The sequence below is a fragment of the Prionailurus viverrinus genome, chromosome A3 (genome assembly GCF_022837055.1).
Source record: "Prionailurus viverrinus isolate Anna chromosome A3, UM_Priviv_1.0, whole genome shotgun sequence".
NCBI lineage: Eukaryota > Metazoa > Chordata > Mammalia > Carnivora > Felidae > Prionailurus > Prionailurus viverrinus.
In genome coordinates, this window is record NC_062563.1 from 79,515,464 (window position 1) to 79,530,984 (window position 15,521).

Here is a 15,521-nt window from a genome sequence, read left to right on the forward strand (position 1 = left end):
GTGGCGCAGTCGGTTAAGCGTCCGACTTAGGCCAGGTCACGATCTCGCGGTCCGTGAGTTCGAGCCCCGCGTCAGGCTCTGGGCTGACGGCTCGGAGCCTGGAGCCTGTTTCCGATTCTGTGTCTCCCTCTCTCTCTGCCCCTCCCCCGTTCATGCTCTGTCTCTCTCTGTCCCCCCAAAAATAAAATAAAAACTTTAAAAAAAAAAAAAAAAGAATATTTGTAGCATAACTAGTATTGTAATATATAGTTTCTAAGGAAGGTTGGTGATTCTTTCATCTAGTGATAGATGAAACTGACTGGCTATGGGTATTAGTGGACAAAGTCATATCATTAATGTTAATAAGGGCACTGACAGGGAGCCAGAAAATATTAGTGAAAAGTTAAGGCTGTTGTCATTAAGTTGATTTAGGAGGAATGAGCTAATAAAGCTGATTAATAGGCTATAAATTGTAGTGTTAATTCAGATTATATTATTTAAATGTATTCCCTATGACTCAGCAATTCCACTCACAGGCATATAGCCTAGATAAACTCCTACGTATGTGCACTAGAATACAGCTACAAGAATGCTTATGGTTTTACTGTTGGAAGTAGCCAAAAACCAGAAATGAACTTAATATCCATTTATAATAGTATAAATAAACTGCAGTATATTTATGCAACTGAAAACTGTATAACAATGAAAGTGAATAAATTATAGCTACACATAGCAATATAGATGAATCTCTTAAAAATAATACCAAATGAAGGAAGCCAGACACAAAAGATATATTATGTTATGATTCTATTTTATATAGATCAAAACCAGGCACACTTAAACTCTAGTTTTAGGGGCAAAGACAGGGGATAACTACTGATGAATATTAAAACAAAACTTAATAAAATGAAAATGAAAATATTTCTATTCTAGAATAGAGGGTAGAGTTCAACTTCGAGGACTCATCATGTAATCTGTGTTTTCTATAAGGCCATTACTTAAATATGAGAAATGAATGACTAATCAAACTAGAATAAGACTTTACCTAAGATGTCCAGTAAGTTAACCAACAGACATACCGTGTCTCAAGTTCAGGGGAAAAAAGGTCTATGTGCTAATAGAATATTGTTTATCCGGGGGGCACCTGGGTGGCTCAGTCGGTTAAGTGTCTGACTTCAGCTCAGGTCATGATCTCATGATTCATTTCATGAGTTGCAGCCCTGCATCGGGCTCTCCGCTGTCAGCAAAGAGCTGACTTCAGATCCTCTGTTCCCTCTCTCTCTGCCTCTCACCCATGCTCACTCTCATTCACTCTCTTTCTCAAAAATAAACAAGCACTAAAAAAACAAAGAGAAGACACATGTGGTACATCTTAATCTTAATTGCAAAATAACTCAGGTTACATCATGAATAAAAATTTTATCCAACAGAAGTGTCCTTAATACATACACGCATTTAAAAAAATCTTACCATTCATACATGGTTACTGATCTACTAAATAGGCTTGAAATGCATGTGTCCAATTCCTTGATAAGTAGAGGGTCTCTGTGATGCTTTCAGAGCTATGATCCAAAGTCTCACTAAAATCACTATCTCATGGTTTCTTTTTGTTTTAAATGTTTATTTATTTTTGAGAGACAGTGAGTGGGGGAGGGGTAGAGAAAGAGGGAGACAGAATCCCAAGCAGGGTGCACACTGTCAGCGCAGGGACCCATGTAGGGCTCAAACTCAAACTCTAAGAACTGAGCCTAAGTCAGAGGCTTAACCGACTGAGCCACCCAGGCGCCCCACTATCTCATGGTTTCTAACATGAATTTATAGTGACAATACACCATAATCTCCAAGCTTCAGAGAAATTTTAAAGTTTACTTTTTTACTTTGAGAGAGAAAGCACGTGCACGTGTGTGTGCGCATGCACAGGGGAGGAGAGAGAGAGGGAGACAGAATGCCACATGGCCTCTGTGCTGTCAGTGCAGAGCCCAATGCAGGAGTTGATCTCACAAACCAGGAGATCACGACCTGAGCGGAGATCAACAGTCACATGCTTAAATGACTGAGCCACCCAGGTGCCCCCAAGAAAATGTAAATCCTAGATATGAACTGAATTCTGAAAAGATTATGAGTCTTGATACAAGCATAAAAGGGCTACTACCTATGTTGACACCTTTACATCTATTTCATGATTTCATTTCCTTTTGCATGCTTCACGACTACCTTTAATTTAAATAAAATCCATTTTCTTTTTCCCCACCCAAGTTAGTTCCCCTTACAGTATCTCTGCCCAGATACAGCAACATTTTTAACAATCACTTCAGAGCAAACTGAGATCCTAGCAGAAAAAAACATCAAGAATTTCAGTTGCAGCAATACTTCAACAGTTACTTACATGAATAGCTTTTAAATTACGATGTAATGAAAACAATATATGCTTCTTTAACTTGCTATATATATATATATATATATATATTATATTTGTGGGGTTTTTTAAAATAAAAAACCTAACCTCTTCTTTCTGCTAGTGCCTGCTCTGAGGACTCTTGCCACAACTGTACAGACTGACATGCATCCAGCTAATCTCTGACACACTAATTGTTAAACCAAAAGATACAAGCAGTAGAAAGGAAGTAGTTCTGAAAACTGACAACCCAGTGTACAGCTGAAGTCTTTACATGAGAGTGTTAGAAATTATTAGAGTATCCAAATTGGTTGAAAATATTTATAGCATTAAAATTGGATAACTATGCACAATAAAAGTAGTGGCAAGGATTTTACTCATATGTGGAATTTAAGAAACAAAACAAACAAGAAAAGGGGAAAAAAGACAAACCAAGAAACAAGAATCTTAACTCTGGAGAATAGACTGATGGTTACCAGAGGGGAGGTGGGTTGGTTGAGGGATGGGTGAAATAGGTGATGGGGATTAAGGAGTACACTTCTTGTGATGAGCACTGGGTGATGTATGGAACTGCTGAATCACTGTTTTGTACACCTAACACTAACATCCACTATATGTTAACTATACTGGAATTAAAATAAAATAAATAACAACGGTAAAGAGAAAGACATTTTTTCTTAGAAAAAGATTTCTCAGATAAACATTCCCACAAAGGCCTTGAATGGTATCTACTCTAGAAAGTGGATTCCATTAGTATTGATCCAGTATTAATATCAGTGAAGAAAACCAGAGCAGGTTTTACTTAAAAGGGAAGATTAATAAAGATAACTTCCAATATTTTAAGCACTACAACCTAAATTTTTAAATGTTTATTTATTATTGAAAGAGAGAGAGGGGGGCAGAGGAGAAGGGGGGCAGAGGATCCAAAGGCAGGCTCTGTGCTGACAGCAGACAGCCAGCCCAACACAGGGCTCAAACTCATGAACTGTGAGATCATGAACTGAGCCAAAATGAAGAGTCAGACGCTTAACAAACTGAGACACCCAGGCGCCCCAACCCAATTTTTTAAAAAAGCAGGAACAGCTGCAGCACTTCCATTAATCAACACTTTTTAACTGACTGACCTAATCTAAAACTATTTCGTTGATCTTGCCTTTTCTAAAAGAAAAGAAAGTACCGGTAGCATTTCTTAAAAATGAGGTTTCTGACAAGTCAGTAATGAAGTTGGACGAGTCTGACTTCAGGGTGGCACCTGCACCCAGGCCCTCTTCTTGGACATTTGGACATATGTGTGACTTGGCTGAACACGTTACTGGCACGCCCACCTCCAATTATTAAGGGACTGTAACATCATAATTCATCGTGTCACACACACACACGTACCAGTCGTCCTAAGATCAAAGGAAAATCAAAAGTAGCTCCTCACAAAAATGACTGGAAATTCCTTTATTTTAAGATATCTGCTGTAATAAAATACTCAATTCAAAATGTCTTCTCCACCTACTCCAGTCATCTGATAACCAAACTTGAACCCAACTGTGGTGGGAAAGTCTTAAAAAATGTAATTTTAATTTTATTTTTAAAAACCATATTTTTAGAAAATCACCAAATAAACTGGTGATTTATCCTCATTCTTGTTAAAATATTACGAGTTCTGGTTGTGTGTGTGTGTGTGTGTGTGTGTGTGTGTGTATACATATATATATATATATATATATATTTTTTTTTTTTGACCAAGTATCCTTTCTCTGACTTTGAAGATATTGTACCCTCTGAAGAAACAAAGTACCGGTGAAGGTCAAAACCTAGGCTAAGTCTCTCCTATAAACACAGCAACACAATAACCCACTTTTGAAATCTTACCAAATCACAATTTAGGCAGTGGGATATAGCAATAATCAAAAGCATAAACCTTAAAGTGGACAGATGAGCATTCAAATCCTAGCTCTGTTATTTATTAGCAATGTGATCTCGAGTTTCAGTTTCATCATCTGTACAATAGGGATAATAACACCATCTACTTCAAGAGGTTGTGGTGATTAAATTACATATATTATATATATATATATATCAAATTATACATACCAAAAACAATCATAACTTCATAGGTTAGAATTAATAAGTCTAAAACATGGTGGTGACATCAGAAAAAAAGGACAGTTGACATGACTTCTCTATGTAACACGAGAAACCCAAATCTGAAATAGGCAGAGCCTAAATTAGAAGTTCCCTTTTTCTGAAACTTAGTTTACTAGGCCACAAAGTCCTAAAATTAATGAAAAAAAAAAAAGTTTGATAAGGAACTCAACAGTTGGTAAGTAGCAACGTGATAATATGTTGCATTTGATGGGGAAACTGACTTTTAAAGAAAAACAATTTGCTTTACTTTATATTCCTTATTGTATTTATTTCTTGTATTTCTTCTTGTAAATTTTAAATATGCAAAAGTATAACAATTCACAAGAAGGGACCATACAAATTAAAACAATAAACTTCAAAATGTAAAGGCTGCCTCATATTCTTACTGCACCCTACTACCTCTCAATGACCTGCATGGGTTGATAAGACATAGCAACTCTTCTTTCTTGCTGCCTTCTCCACCTATACTTAGCTAGTTCAGACCAAGAAAAAAACAAAGCTAGGAAGTAAGCATATGCATATTCAAGTATTTAAACATATGTATGAATACCCTGCCAACTTCATTCCTTTTTTTTTTTTTTAATTAATTTTATTTTAGAGAGAGAATGTGCATACCCAGGGGGAAGACAGGGAGAAAGGGAGAGGATCTTAAGCAGGCTCCATGCTCACCATGGAGCCCAACTCAGGGCTAGATCCTATGATCCTGGGATCATGACCTGAGCCTAAATCAAGAGTTGGACACTCACCCAACTAAGCCACCCTGGAGCCTTGCCAACTGCATTCTTGAATTCAATATACATATTATTACTGTGATGGTCTTTAGAATTAGCCTTGTTTCTATCCTACTTCACCATGACATCTCCTTCCCAGGAATAGGATCCATTCCTCTTTGCTACATGCTGCAATGACCTCAGGAAGAGGTTTTTGTTTTACATGTTGGGCTCCCCTGGGCCTGCATCCCTAACAATGGGTTATTAGACCTCTTCAATACCTGCTCTGACTCCTTGACAGCTGGACTTCTGACTACCCATTCTAACCAGGACTGGGGTTCTGTATAGACTTTGACTAATTGCATATTACTCAACATTTCTCCCTTGGAACACATGTCCCAGATAGGCACTGAGTAACAGAATCCTGAACCTACTACCATGTCAAGTCCCATGTTCCCCCTAACACAGCACCTTTGACTAGATTCATCATTCTGGTGAGCCCTTGATCCTTGTTTGTGTTCTTGAGTGGATGGCTTAATAATGGAGTAGTTTAAAAAAGTAATTTAAAAAAGGCAATGCCCATAGAGCCATGGTAGTTAGGTAAATAACCACACCTGAATGTAACAAGATGAAAAGATGGTATGGTCTAAAAACAAAAAAGAGCCACCCCAAATTCCAATAAATATGCCACATTAGGCAAGCTTTGGTTTTTCTCCTCTTCAAGTGAGGATAAGTGAGATGATTAGTGAAGCAGTACCAATCTGTGAGGCAAAAAAAAATAATCCAAGTGTATCTTTTTTCTAAATCACAGATATAGGGGATTCATTGAACTGTGAGAGATTAAAAGGGGATCACCTTATACACAAAGGTTGGGAACTCCTGGATTCTCCATCAGAAATTCTGAATGGATTTATTTACACTGAGGGTGGGGCATGGTCAGAGCTCTGACAAATCACAGCTATATACACATCATCGTTTTTCAGTGAGTACCATAAAAAGCTAGGAGTTTTGTTCTAGTTCACCAGGGTCTCCTACAGATCTATGATTCTGTGATTCTACTTACTTGTTGTGCTCACAGGGACATGCTTTGGGAGTTACTTTTTATAAGGAAGATAGGTTGAAGTTGTTGCACGTCCTCTGAAGGGTTTTTAACGTTGCAGCCTGTGTATCTAAAACATAGCAAGGTTACTATCCCCCCCAACCTGTCCATAAAGAGTCTATTGAAAGACACCTAAGGAGCAGAGACAGTGATCTCTGTAATTTCTGGATGTTTTTCAGTGTCTCATTCAGCAACCTTATAAAAACACATTCTGCATGATTTAGTGGACCACACAGGGATTGAAGCAAGTTCTAACCAACTAACCTAATAAAAAAAATAGGGCTACAAATTCTGAAATCTCCTTAGTAAGCTCAGAAAAAGTTTGTTAGTCAAAGTGAACCTTGAGTTGCTCTTAAATGGTAGGTGAGAGAGAACACAAACTGATTTAGGCAAGACGCCTGTCATGCAAAACAAGAATGTGAGAAGTCATGGAACATGAACAAAAAGCTGAAACTACATATGCTAAATCAGAGTCAGGTTAATGAATGAGCCTGCATACATAATATGAACTTGAAAGCATAGTCTCTGTATTTGAAGTCAAAGTGATTTCAACATAATTAGAAAAAACATTGCCCTTTAGAAAAAGTAACTACATCAATCAGTTGGAGGGGGGAGGTTCTGGAGTATTTGATCAAGAAAGATCCTAGATTAATGGCTAGGAGTTTAAGAGGCCCTATAAGTACATGGAAATTTTTGAATATACACATGTCTAGGAAAGGGATTCAATTGCTTTCTTTAGATTCTTAATGAGATGATGATCCCAAATTGGTTATGAACCCACAGATTTAAGTAAAAATCCAATCTTTTGAATATCCATTTGTCATAATTTAAGAAAAAATTGTAAATATAAACTGCCACCACAGAAATGGTACTGCTTTTATTTTTGGTTAGTTTTCTAGAGCTGTGTATAATTTATAGTACTTAGTGCAAAGCATGAAGATATTACAAGTATAAAAATGAAAGTGTGGGGAGATCCTGGGTGGTTCAGACAGTTAAGCATCTGCCTTCAGCTCAGGTCATGATCTTGTGGTTTGTGAGTTCGAGCCCCGTGTCAGGCTCTGTGCTGACAGCTCAGACAGAGCCTGGAGCCTGCTTCAATTCTCTGTCTCCCTCTCTCTGTCCCACCCTCTCCCCCGGCCTCCTGCTCATGCTCTGTCTCCCTCTCTCTCCAAAAAAAAAAAAATAATAAAATAAAAAAAAAAAATGAAACAAAAAGTTTTTGATTTGACAAATGCAACTCCCAACAAGCTGCATAAGAGTCAATAAAGTGAGCAAACTGTTTCCACACACTACCAAAAAAAACAAACTGATAGTGCAATATTGCCCTCTACTGGACCACACTAGTAAAGATAAACCTAAAAGAACAGGACTTTAAAGAGTTTACTTTTAAAAGGACTAAATGGAATGCTTTTTCCCATAAACATCAGTTTAGCCTAATATTAGGGTAAGTCTGGATCATTCATTCTCTCATAATTTTAGTGTGGCACTAATTGGAATGTGGTGAAGAAGTTTAGAGGACTCAATCATGAATATAAGGTAACAAAAAAATAACTAATGTAATAAATATTTTTCTTAAAACTATATAGGATCTTAGAATTGAAAAGCCTGAACAAAGTTTCTAGTCTAACCATCTATATGGCGTACACTTTCCTTCTATATATCTCTGCCAAGTAATTGCCCAGCGTTGGCTTAAATATTCTGGTGGAATATACCATCTCTGAAAAGTCTATCCTGTTCTGAATAGTTCCTTATAGCTGAAAATGATCTCCCTCCTGATTCCATCTCTGCAACAGAAAACCTCTCAAATATTGAAAAATGGCAAATTCATCCCACTACTCATACATTCTCCAAATTTAACGACCCAGGTTCCTTCAACAGTGGCTCCCTGACCAGGTTTCAGATGTGTCCACCATTTGGAATGCACTCCTCTTAATGGGTATTTGTTTTCTTTTGCTACTATAACAAATCCACTACAAAGTGGTTTAAAGCAATATGAATTTATTATCTTATAGTTCTTTAGGTCAGAAGTCCAACATGGGTCTCACTGGGCTAAAATCAAGCTGTCAACAGGGCTGTATTCCTTTCTGGAGGATGTAGGCTAAGAGAATCCATTTCCTTGACCTCAGCCAAGAAGGGTACTTTTAAGGGCTCATATAGTTATGCTGAGCTCACTCAGAGAATTCAGGATAATTTCTCCATCTCAGGATCCTTAATCTTAATTACATCCATAAAATCACCTCCCCCCCTTTTTTCCCACGTAAAGTAACATATTCCCCGGTTTCAAGGATTAGGAGGTGGACTATCACATAACGCCTTTCCATTTGTCCCTGTTCCTCCTAAAGTAATATGTTCCATCTGCATATGGCAGTCCATGAATGGTCAGCACTGAGTAAAACCAGACGGACCATCACCTTCATCTCTCCAGATACTACACTTTCATATCTGTACTGAAGTCCAAAGAGGTTATCCACATCAGTCCCCTAATTCTTACCAGGCTATTAACTAAAACACCCACACCTTGTCTATAAACACAGCTTTTAAGCCATTCCCACTCTGTCCTGTAGTTGGCAGTGGTTTTCTAAACCCATGTATAAGAACTTATGTTTACTCCTGTTAAATTTCAACTTGTTAGATTTTCCCTATTCTTGAGATCTTTCAGATCTCAAGTCTAACACTCAGCCTATCTGCTATATTTTTAACTCTGTGTCATGCACATCTGCAGTGCTACCATTATAGCACCACTAGTAGAAATCATGAATGAGACATCTGAAAAAAACCTCGCAGCACATCAGAAATCTCTCTGAAGTTGCGTGATTCTTGAATTTCGGTGTGTACTTTAATTGTAGAAGGGTTTCTATGCCCTATATCTGGAGATTCTGATTGAGGAGGTTTAAGACAAGGCCCGGCAATCTGCTTTCAACACCTTTCTCCAAGTGGGTTTCAATCAGCAGAGTACACTCAAAGAAACACTGTCCAGGTTGAAATCAGTTACTAATCAGTTCCTTTTGGGTATGTCCAGCCACATACAACCCACCCAATTGTCTTCACATTCTGTTCATGTTTCCTGCCACAGGAAGTTATCATGAGAAAGAAACCTGGTCTGGGGCACCTGGGTGGCGCAGTCGGTTAAGCGTCCGACTTCAGCCAGGTCACGATCTCGCGGTCCGTGAGTTCGAGCCCCACGTCGGGCTCTGGGCTGATGGCTCGGAGCCTGGAGCCTGTTTCCGATTCTGTGTCTCCCTCTCTCTCTGCCCCTCCCCTGTTCATGATCTGTCTCTCTCTGTCCCAAAAATAAATAAACGTTGAAAAAAAAATTTAAAAAAAAAAAAAAAAGAGAAAGAAACCTGGTCAAATCACTAGCTAAATCCCTTTTATAGTCCTGCTAGCCTATAAAAGGAAGAAATGATGCAGACATAATTTGTTCTTAATTTGTTCATAATTTGTTTATAATTTTTTCACATAATCTGCTTGGTGTGTTCACCAAGTTTTCCTTACCCTCGGTGCCCACAATTAACTTTTTAGTTCTTGATCTAGAATACTGCCAGGAGTTTAGGGTCAAGCTCCCCAGTTAGTAGTTAACAAAACCACCTTTAGAAAACTGGGGCTGCCCTTCTCTGTCTTCCAGATTTTGGAAAATCTGCTATCTTTTAAAAGCTCTCAAAGATCATGGACAACTGCAAGTTCTTTCTCAATCCACCCTGGAACGTCATCCAACCAGGCCCAAATACCTGAACCCATTTAGAGCAGCTTCACCATGTGGAGCTCTCCCTCTCCCTCACCAGGCAATGATCATTCTACCCATTTAGGTTGGACATCATTTTCCTTCATAGGAAGGACAGAAGCAAAATAAGATTTTCAGAAGTTCCACTTTCTCTGTATCATCCATCAGCAATATACTATCAGTTCCAAATAGCAGACACATCCCCTTTTTCATCTCTTTCTTCCTATAATCATAAAGTACCCCAAGTCTTCCTTAGCAATTCTTGCAAGCTTCTACTCATTAGAGATTTTATTTTCCAGTTGCTATTACAGACCTAAGCCTCCTCCTTATATCTGCATTACTCTGACTTTACCTTTCCCATCTCTTTTTTTGGAAACTGACTTCAGTATGGCAAAAAAAAATTACAACTGGAGTTGGATGATATATACTTAAGGGCTCATTAGGCTAGCCTTGCTACTTTTGTAATTTTCTACAATAAAAGATAAATACATATAAATGTATAAATACAAATGTTTATATAAATACAGAGAGAAAGAGATCCCCCAATTTCTTCTTCGTTGAGATGCATTTTTATCCTTAAACTTTCTTTTATTGGTTGGGATAATTTGGTTTTAATTAAAGTCTGAATTGCACTTTCTCTGAACCTCTGAATCCTTTTATCTTCCAGCCCAGATTCCTCTGCCATTTTTCTCTGACTCCCTTTTCTTTGGACTGTTTGACATCTACCTATCAAAAGTGTAGGATTAAAAAAAAAAAAGTGTACAATATATTCTCATTATGCTTGTTTCTCTCTTCCTGTCAAGAATATAAATTTTAGGGGCGCCTGGGTGGCTCAGTCAGTTGAGCATCCGACTTCAGCCCAGATCATGATCTCGCAGTCTGTGAGTTCGAGCCCCACATCGGGCTCTGTGCTGGCAGCTCGGAGCCTGGAGCCTGCTTTGGATTCTGTGTCTCCCTCTCTCTGCCCCTCCCCCACTCATGCTCTGTCTCTCTCTCTCTATCTGTCAAAAATAAATAAACTTTAATTTAAAAAAAAGAATATAAATTTTAAAAAGTTCTCAGTTTATTATCAGACTAGATTATTTCTGCCATTATCCTTTAGGACAGTGGTTCTCATGGTGTGGTCCTTTGTAGCAACACCAGCAACACCAACACCCCCCATGAACTTGTTAGAAACACAAATTCATGGGTCCAACCGACCTACTCATCACAATCTCTAAGGATGGGGCCTGGGAAACTCTCCAAATGAGTCCTATGCACATTAGAGTTTGAGAACCACTACTTTAGGAGAAGACACTGTTCCAATTCAAAAGCCATCAATGTGCTTTTAACCAAATGTGATTTGCATCAAGTGCCTAGACACTGGGAGTCCCTGATACTACTGTAAACACTAACCTTTATGACTCTCTTATGTTTGCAACTCATCACCTCTTCTTTGGCCATACAACACACTTCCATGCCTGTGTCTATCCCGTCTCTCTCCTTTTATTCTCCTCTGGATGGTGTTCAGCATTCTTCCACTCACAGGATCTCTGATCTCAATGCAGGTATATAATTTCTTGCCATATCACACCATCATATCTCTCCTCTTAACAAATCTGATTCTCATAAAAAAACTCATCCTTCCTTTGTTACATTCAAGTGGTGAGCCCAAATCCACAAAGTCATCATTATGGTAATGATATACTTATAAATGATATACATGATATACTATCCCTTATAATCTCAACCTTATCATTCGAATTTTGTGTACTGTTATAAAGACTTTGGAGCCTCTAAGTATTATATCCAGCTAGGTTCAAGATTTGTCTTTTGTGAGTCCCTGAATACTGCTTCCATTTATTCTGCTTACCATGTATTACTTGATGTCTAACAGGGTTTTACCAGTTAATTTGCTTGTTTTCCTCCTCTTCGGCACTATTCAGTCTAAAACTGTCCCAACCAGATAAGACAGTTCCTAGGAAAACACACACAGATGTATTCTACCTCTCCCTCCATATTCTCCCAAACTCAGTGCAAGATGATGATTATATCAACTGCAAGCTTTTCTTCCTAAGCTTTTAAATTAGTGCATTTATAATGATGATAAATAAAAACTATAGCTGTAGCCAGAAGGGATTGATAGGGCCAAATATGGAAGAATTAATATAAATTTAATACTTTGATTAAAAAAAAACACCTTTAGTTGAGCTCATCCTTTCCCTTAGTTCTTTAGTAAGGAGACATACACTATTACCATGTTGATAAAAAGTTATTTGTTTTCAACTCAATGTATCTGTGATCATAATTTTTTTCTTTAGAAGTAGAAAACACTGAATCATTCAAATTCACTCAATTGTGTATTCCACTCTGAATTATGAGATAACTAGCATCAATCAATTCCACACATATTAATGTTTATCTTACACACAGAAAAATAAGTTCTAAGCTTTATAAGCTCTAAGTTGAAAAACTACAATGTAGAAGAAACATGTCACTAGAGAAGTCAAGAATTTATATTCAAAATGCAAGAATACACGAAAAATGTGTAATTTGTTTAAAATGGGATATGTAACACATATGTTAACTAGTTTGAATAGCAATTTATATCCACTCTGGCCTACATATCATATCTTAACTCCAAAGAAGTAATAAAAGACAGCAATACAAGAAAGTGACAACACGTAATAATGAAAGAAAATCACAAAATGAACCATAAACACAATTTGCTGAAAAAACCTGCATAGTATACAGCATGTAGGACTGCATACTTTTTGAATAATTAATATTCTTAAGAAAAGAATGGGTAAAAATGTATTACTCAATATAAAGGAATACAACGAGGCGCACCTGGGTGGCTCAGTCAGTTGAGAGACCGACTTCGGCTCAGGTCATGATCTCATGGTTTGTGAGTTCGAGCCCCACGTCAGGCTCTGTGCTGACAGCTCAGAGCCTGGAGCCTGCTTTGGATTCTGTGTCTCCCTCTCTCTCTGCCCCTCCCTCACTCATGCTCTCTCTCTCTCTCTCTCTGTCTCAGAAATAAACAAACATTAAAAAAAATAATAAAAAAATAAAGGAAAACAATGAGTCACTGAACACACTATTCTGTGGAAATGTATTAATTCTGCAATAACTGGAATGCTCACATATTTCTGCTAAATAGTTTTGTGGTTAAAATCAGTTATAAAAAGTAAATAGAAGGGTTCTTGGGTGCCTCAGTCGGTTGAGCATCTGACTTTGGCTCAGCTCATGACCTTGTAATTTATAAGTTCGAGCCCCACATCAGGCTCACTTCTGTCAGGGCAGAGCCTGCTTTGGATCCTCTGTCTCCCTTGCTCTCTGCCCCTCCCCTGCTCATGCTCACTTGCTCGCTCTCTCTCTCAAAAATGAATAAATATTTTTTAAAAAGTAAATAAAGTTTAAGCAGAATTAGAAATATTCTGTTTGTAATATGGAATATAAATACTTCATAAGTATTCAATAACTATTAAATGGATATGTTAAAATGATCACTTAAGTGATAAAAATGGAAAATACAAATTTTAATGTCAAAATATAAACTTTGAGATGAAGAACTTGGTGGTAAGATATATAACCGCACTTAGAAAATATGCTCATATTTCTATTTTTATTACTCAAACACTGCAACTTTTTATGAGTTACTTAGCTTTCGGAAGCCGGTTTCTTGCTACCAAAACTGGATTCAGAAAATGACCTATCCGTGAAAAACGCTTTGATGATTCACTAGAAAATGATTTTATGTGTTTATAAACCTCTGTACCTCATCATCATCCGCTTTATTCTATTAGTTCAGCCATCTTGTCATCGACAGAGATACTATTTAAAAACACTCTACTCTTTTTCACCTCCCAGCTCTTTGTCATTCAACCAGCTTCAACAAGTCGTAAGTTAATCTTCGGCCTTTTGGAGGCTAATAAACATAGAATTTGCTACAACATACTTTGCTCAACCAAGGAGAGTGATGGTATAAGATATAATGTTCTGCTGACACTTTTAGATTCTTAGGGAAAAGACACCTTACACCCATAAATGAATATGTTTAGAACTCATTGTTATAATTTGAGATTACAGGGGTCATTCTCCCTATAATTCATTTAACAGTATTAACAAAGATAGTTTTATGTTTTCATGTCAGTTTTGACATACAAGAATGTTACAGTAATGACTACTATTATTTTTTTCACTTAACAAAGGAAAAAAGTTAAACATGAGGCCATTTCTCTCCCTTTTTCCATGGACTCCAGAAAATAAGAAGGTTCATCATAACTGAAATGATCCCATCCCAAGACCATTATAAAATGTATACAACTGCCCCAAAACATTTCTGAAGTCCTGGTCAAATCTCTTTCTCTGATCAACATGCCTCACACAGATCTAAAGCTCAATGAATATCTGCTACAGAATGAGGACCTTTAAAAAAAAAAAAAAGACAGTCCTTTTAATGGCACAAGGAACACTGTTCTCTTCACTAAGTCTTCAAAAAGTGACTTAAACTAGTCACTTTACATATTGAAATGAGAGAAATTCTCTGAAATCTCTACCTTTCAATTCCTTTAGAGGACTCCTGGCCTTTGGGATGTTTTTCATGTTTAAAGGCGCTAGGCTTTTATTATATAACTTCCCACAGAAGACTGAAACCATGTGATATTCTCAGCCCTGCTGACACAATAAATATTAAAAACTAAAAAAATAAATAAAAGAGAGACAGTCCTATGATAAACTAACTTAATCAATAATTCCTTTTTTTCATCCATTCATTCAACATTATTAAGCAGCTATAATAATGCCATGCTTTCAATCATCAATTATTCAATAAGTACACAACAAGTAGAAAATATGGTAAGGCATATTTTTACATCTCCATTTTTTGAGAAATTTCTAGCATGCATTTCACATATAGTTTCATGCATTTAAATGACCTTACCTCTCTTACAGATAGCTGTGGTGGGAAGGAGACTGAAAATACCAAGTTGGTAAATTCAAAACCAGAGGCCTCAACTTTTTGGCACACCTAAAAAAGTATTACATAAAAGCATTTTTTTATTACATAAAACAGTATTCTATAAATTCTCAGGAATTGCTGCAAGTTTTACACTAATCTTCATAACATGGATTTTGGTCTAGGAGATCACACTACACTTCTAAACTTTCACCTTTGGGAATTCTCAGAAACATCCTGAAATCAAATATTTGCTAACTATAACCTGAACAACTGATATCACAAGGTTCAAAACAGCCAGGATTCACTTGCAGAACAATCTGTGAAACGTCAAAATAGTTTTATATTAGATCACCTCCTAATTTAAAAAATATTTTTAAGCAAAATAAAGCCAAATTTGGCACTCCTGACAGCTAAGAAACAAAAGGCCACCCCACATTCAATCATGTACCTTCCACAAGACGGTAACACTTGTCATTTCAAGACACTAATAGGTATGACTAAGAGCTTTTCTCTAACTCCTAACTATGTTAAACAGC

General features: G+C 37.2%; 1 protein-coding gene across 3 annotated transcripts in view; it reads right to left on the reverse strand.

Moving 5' to 3' along the window:
- The window catches only part of PUS10 (pseudouridine synthase 10), a 71,448-nt gene that overhangs the window by 48,218 nt on the left and 7,709 nt on the right, over nucleotides 1-15,521 (reverse strand). For all 3 annotated transcript variants that reach the window (XR_007150704.1, XM_047851425.1, XM_047851424.1), the window contains exon 4: nucleotides 14,968-15,054. Coding sequence is in view for 2 of the 3 variants with exons in the window: in XM_047851425.1 (XP_047707381.1) it covers nucleotides 14,968-15,054 (87 nt within the window). In the remaining variant the exon portion in view is untranslated. The remainder of the gene's footprint in view (nucleotides 1-14,967; nucleotides 15,055-15,521) is intronic.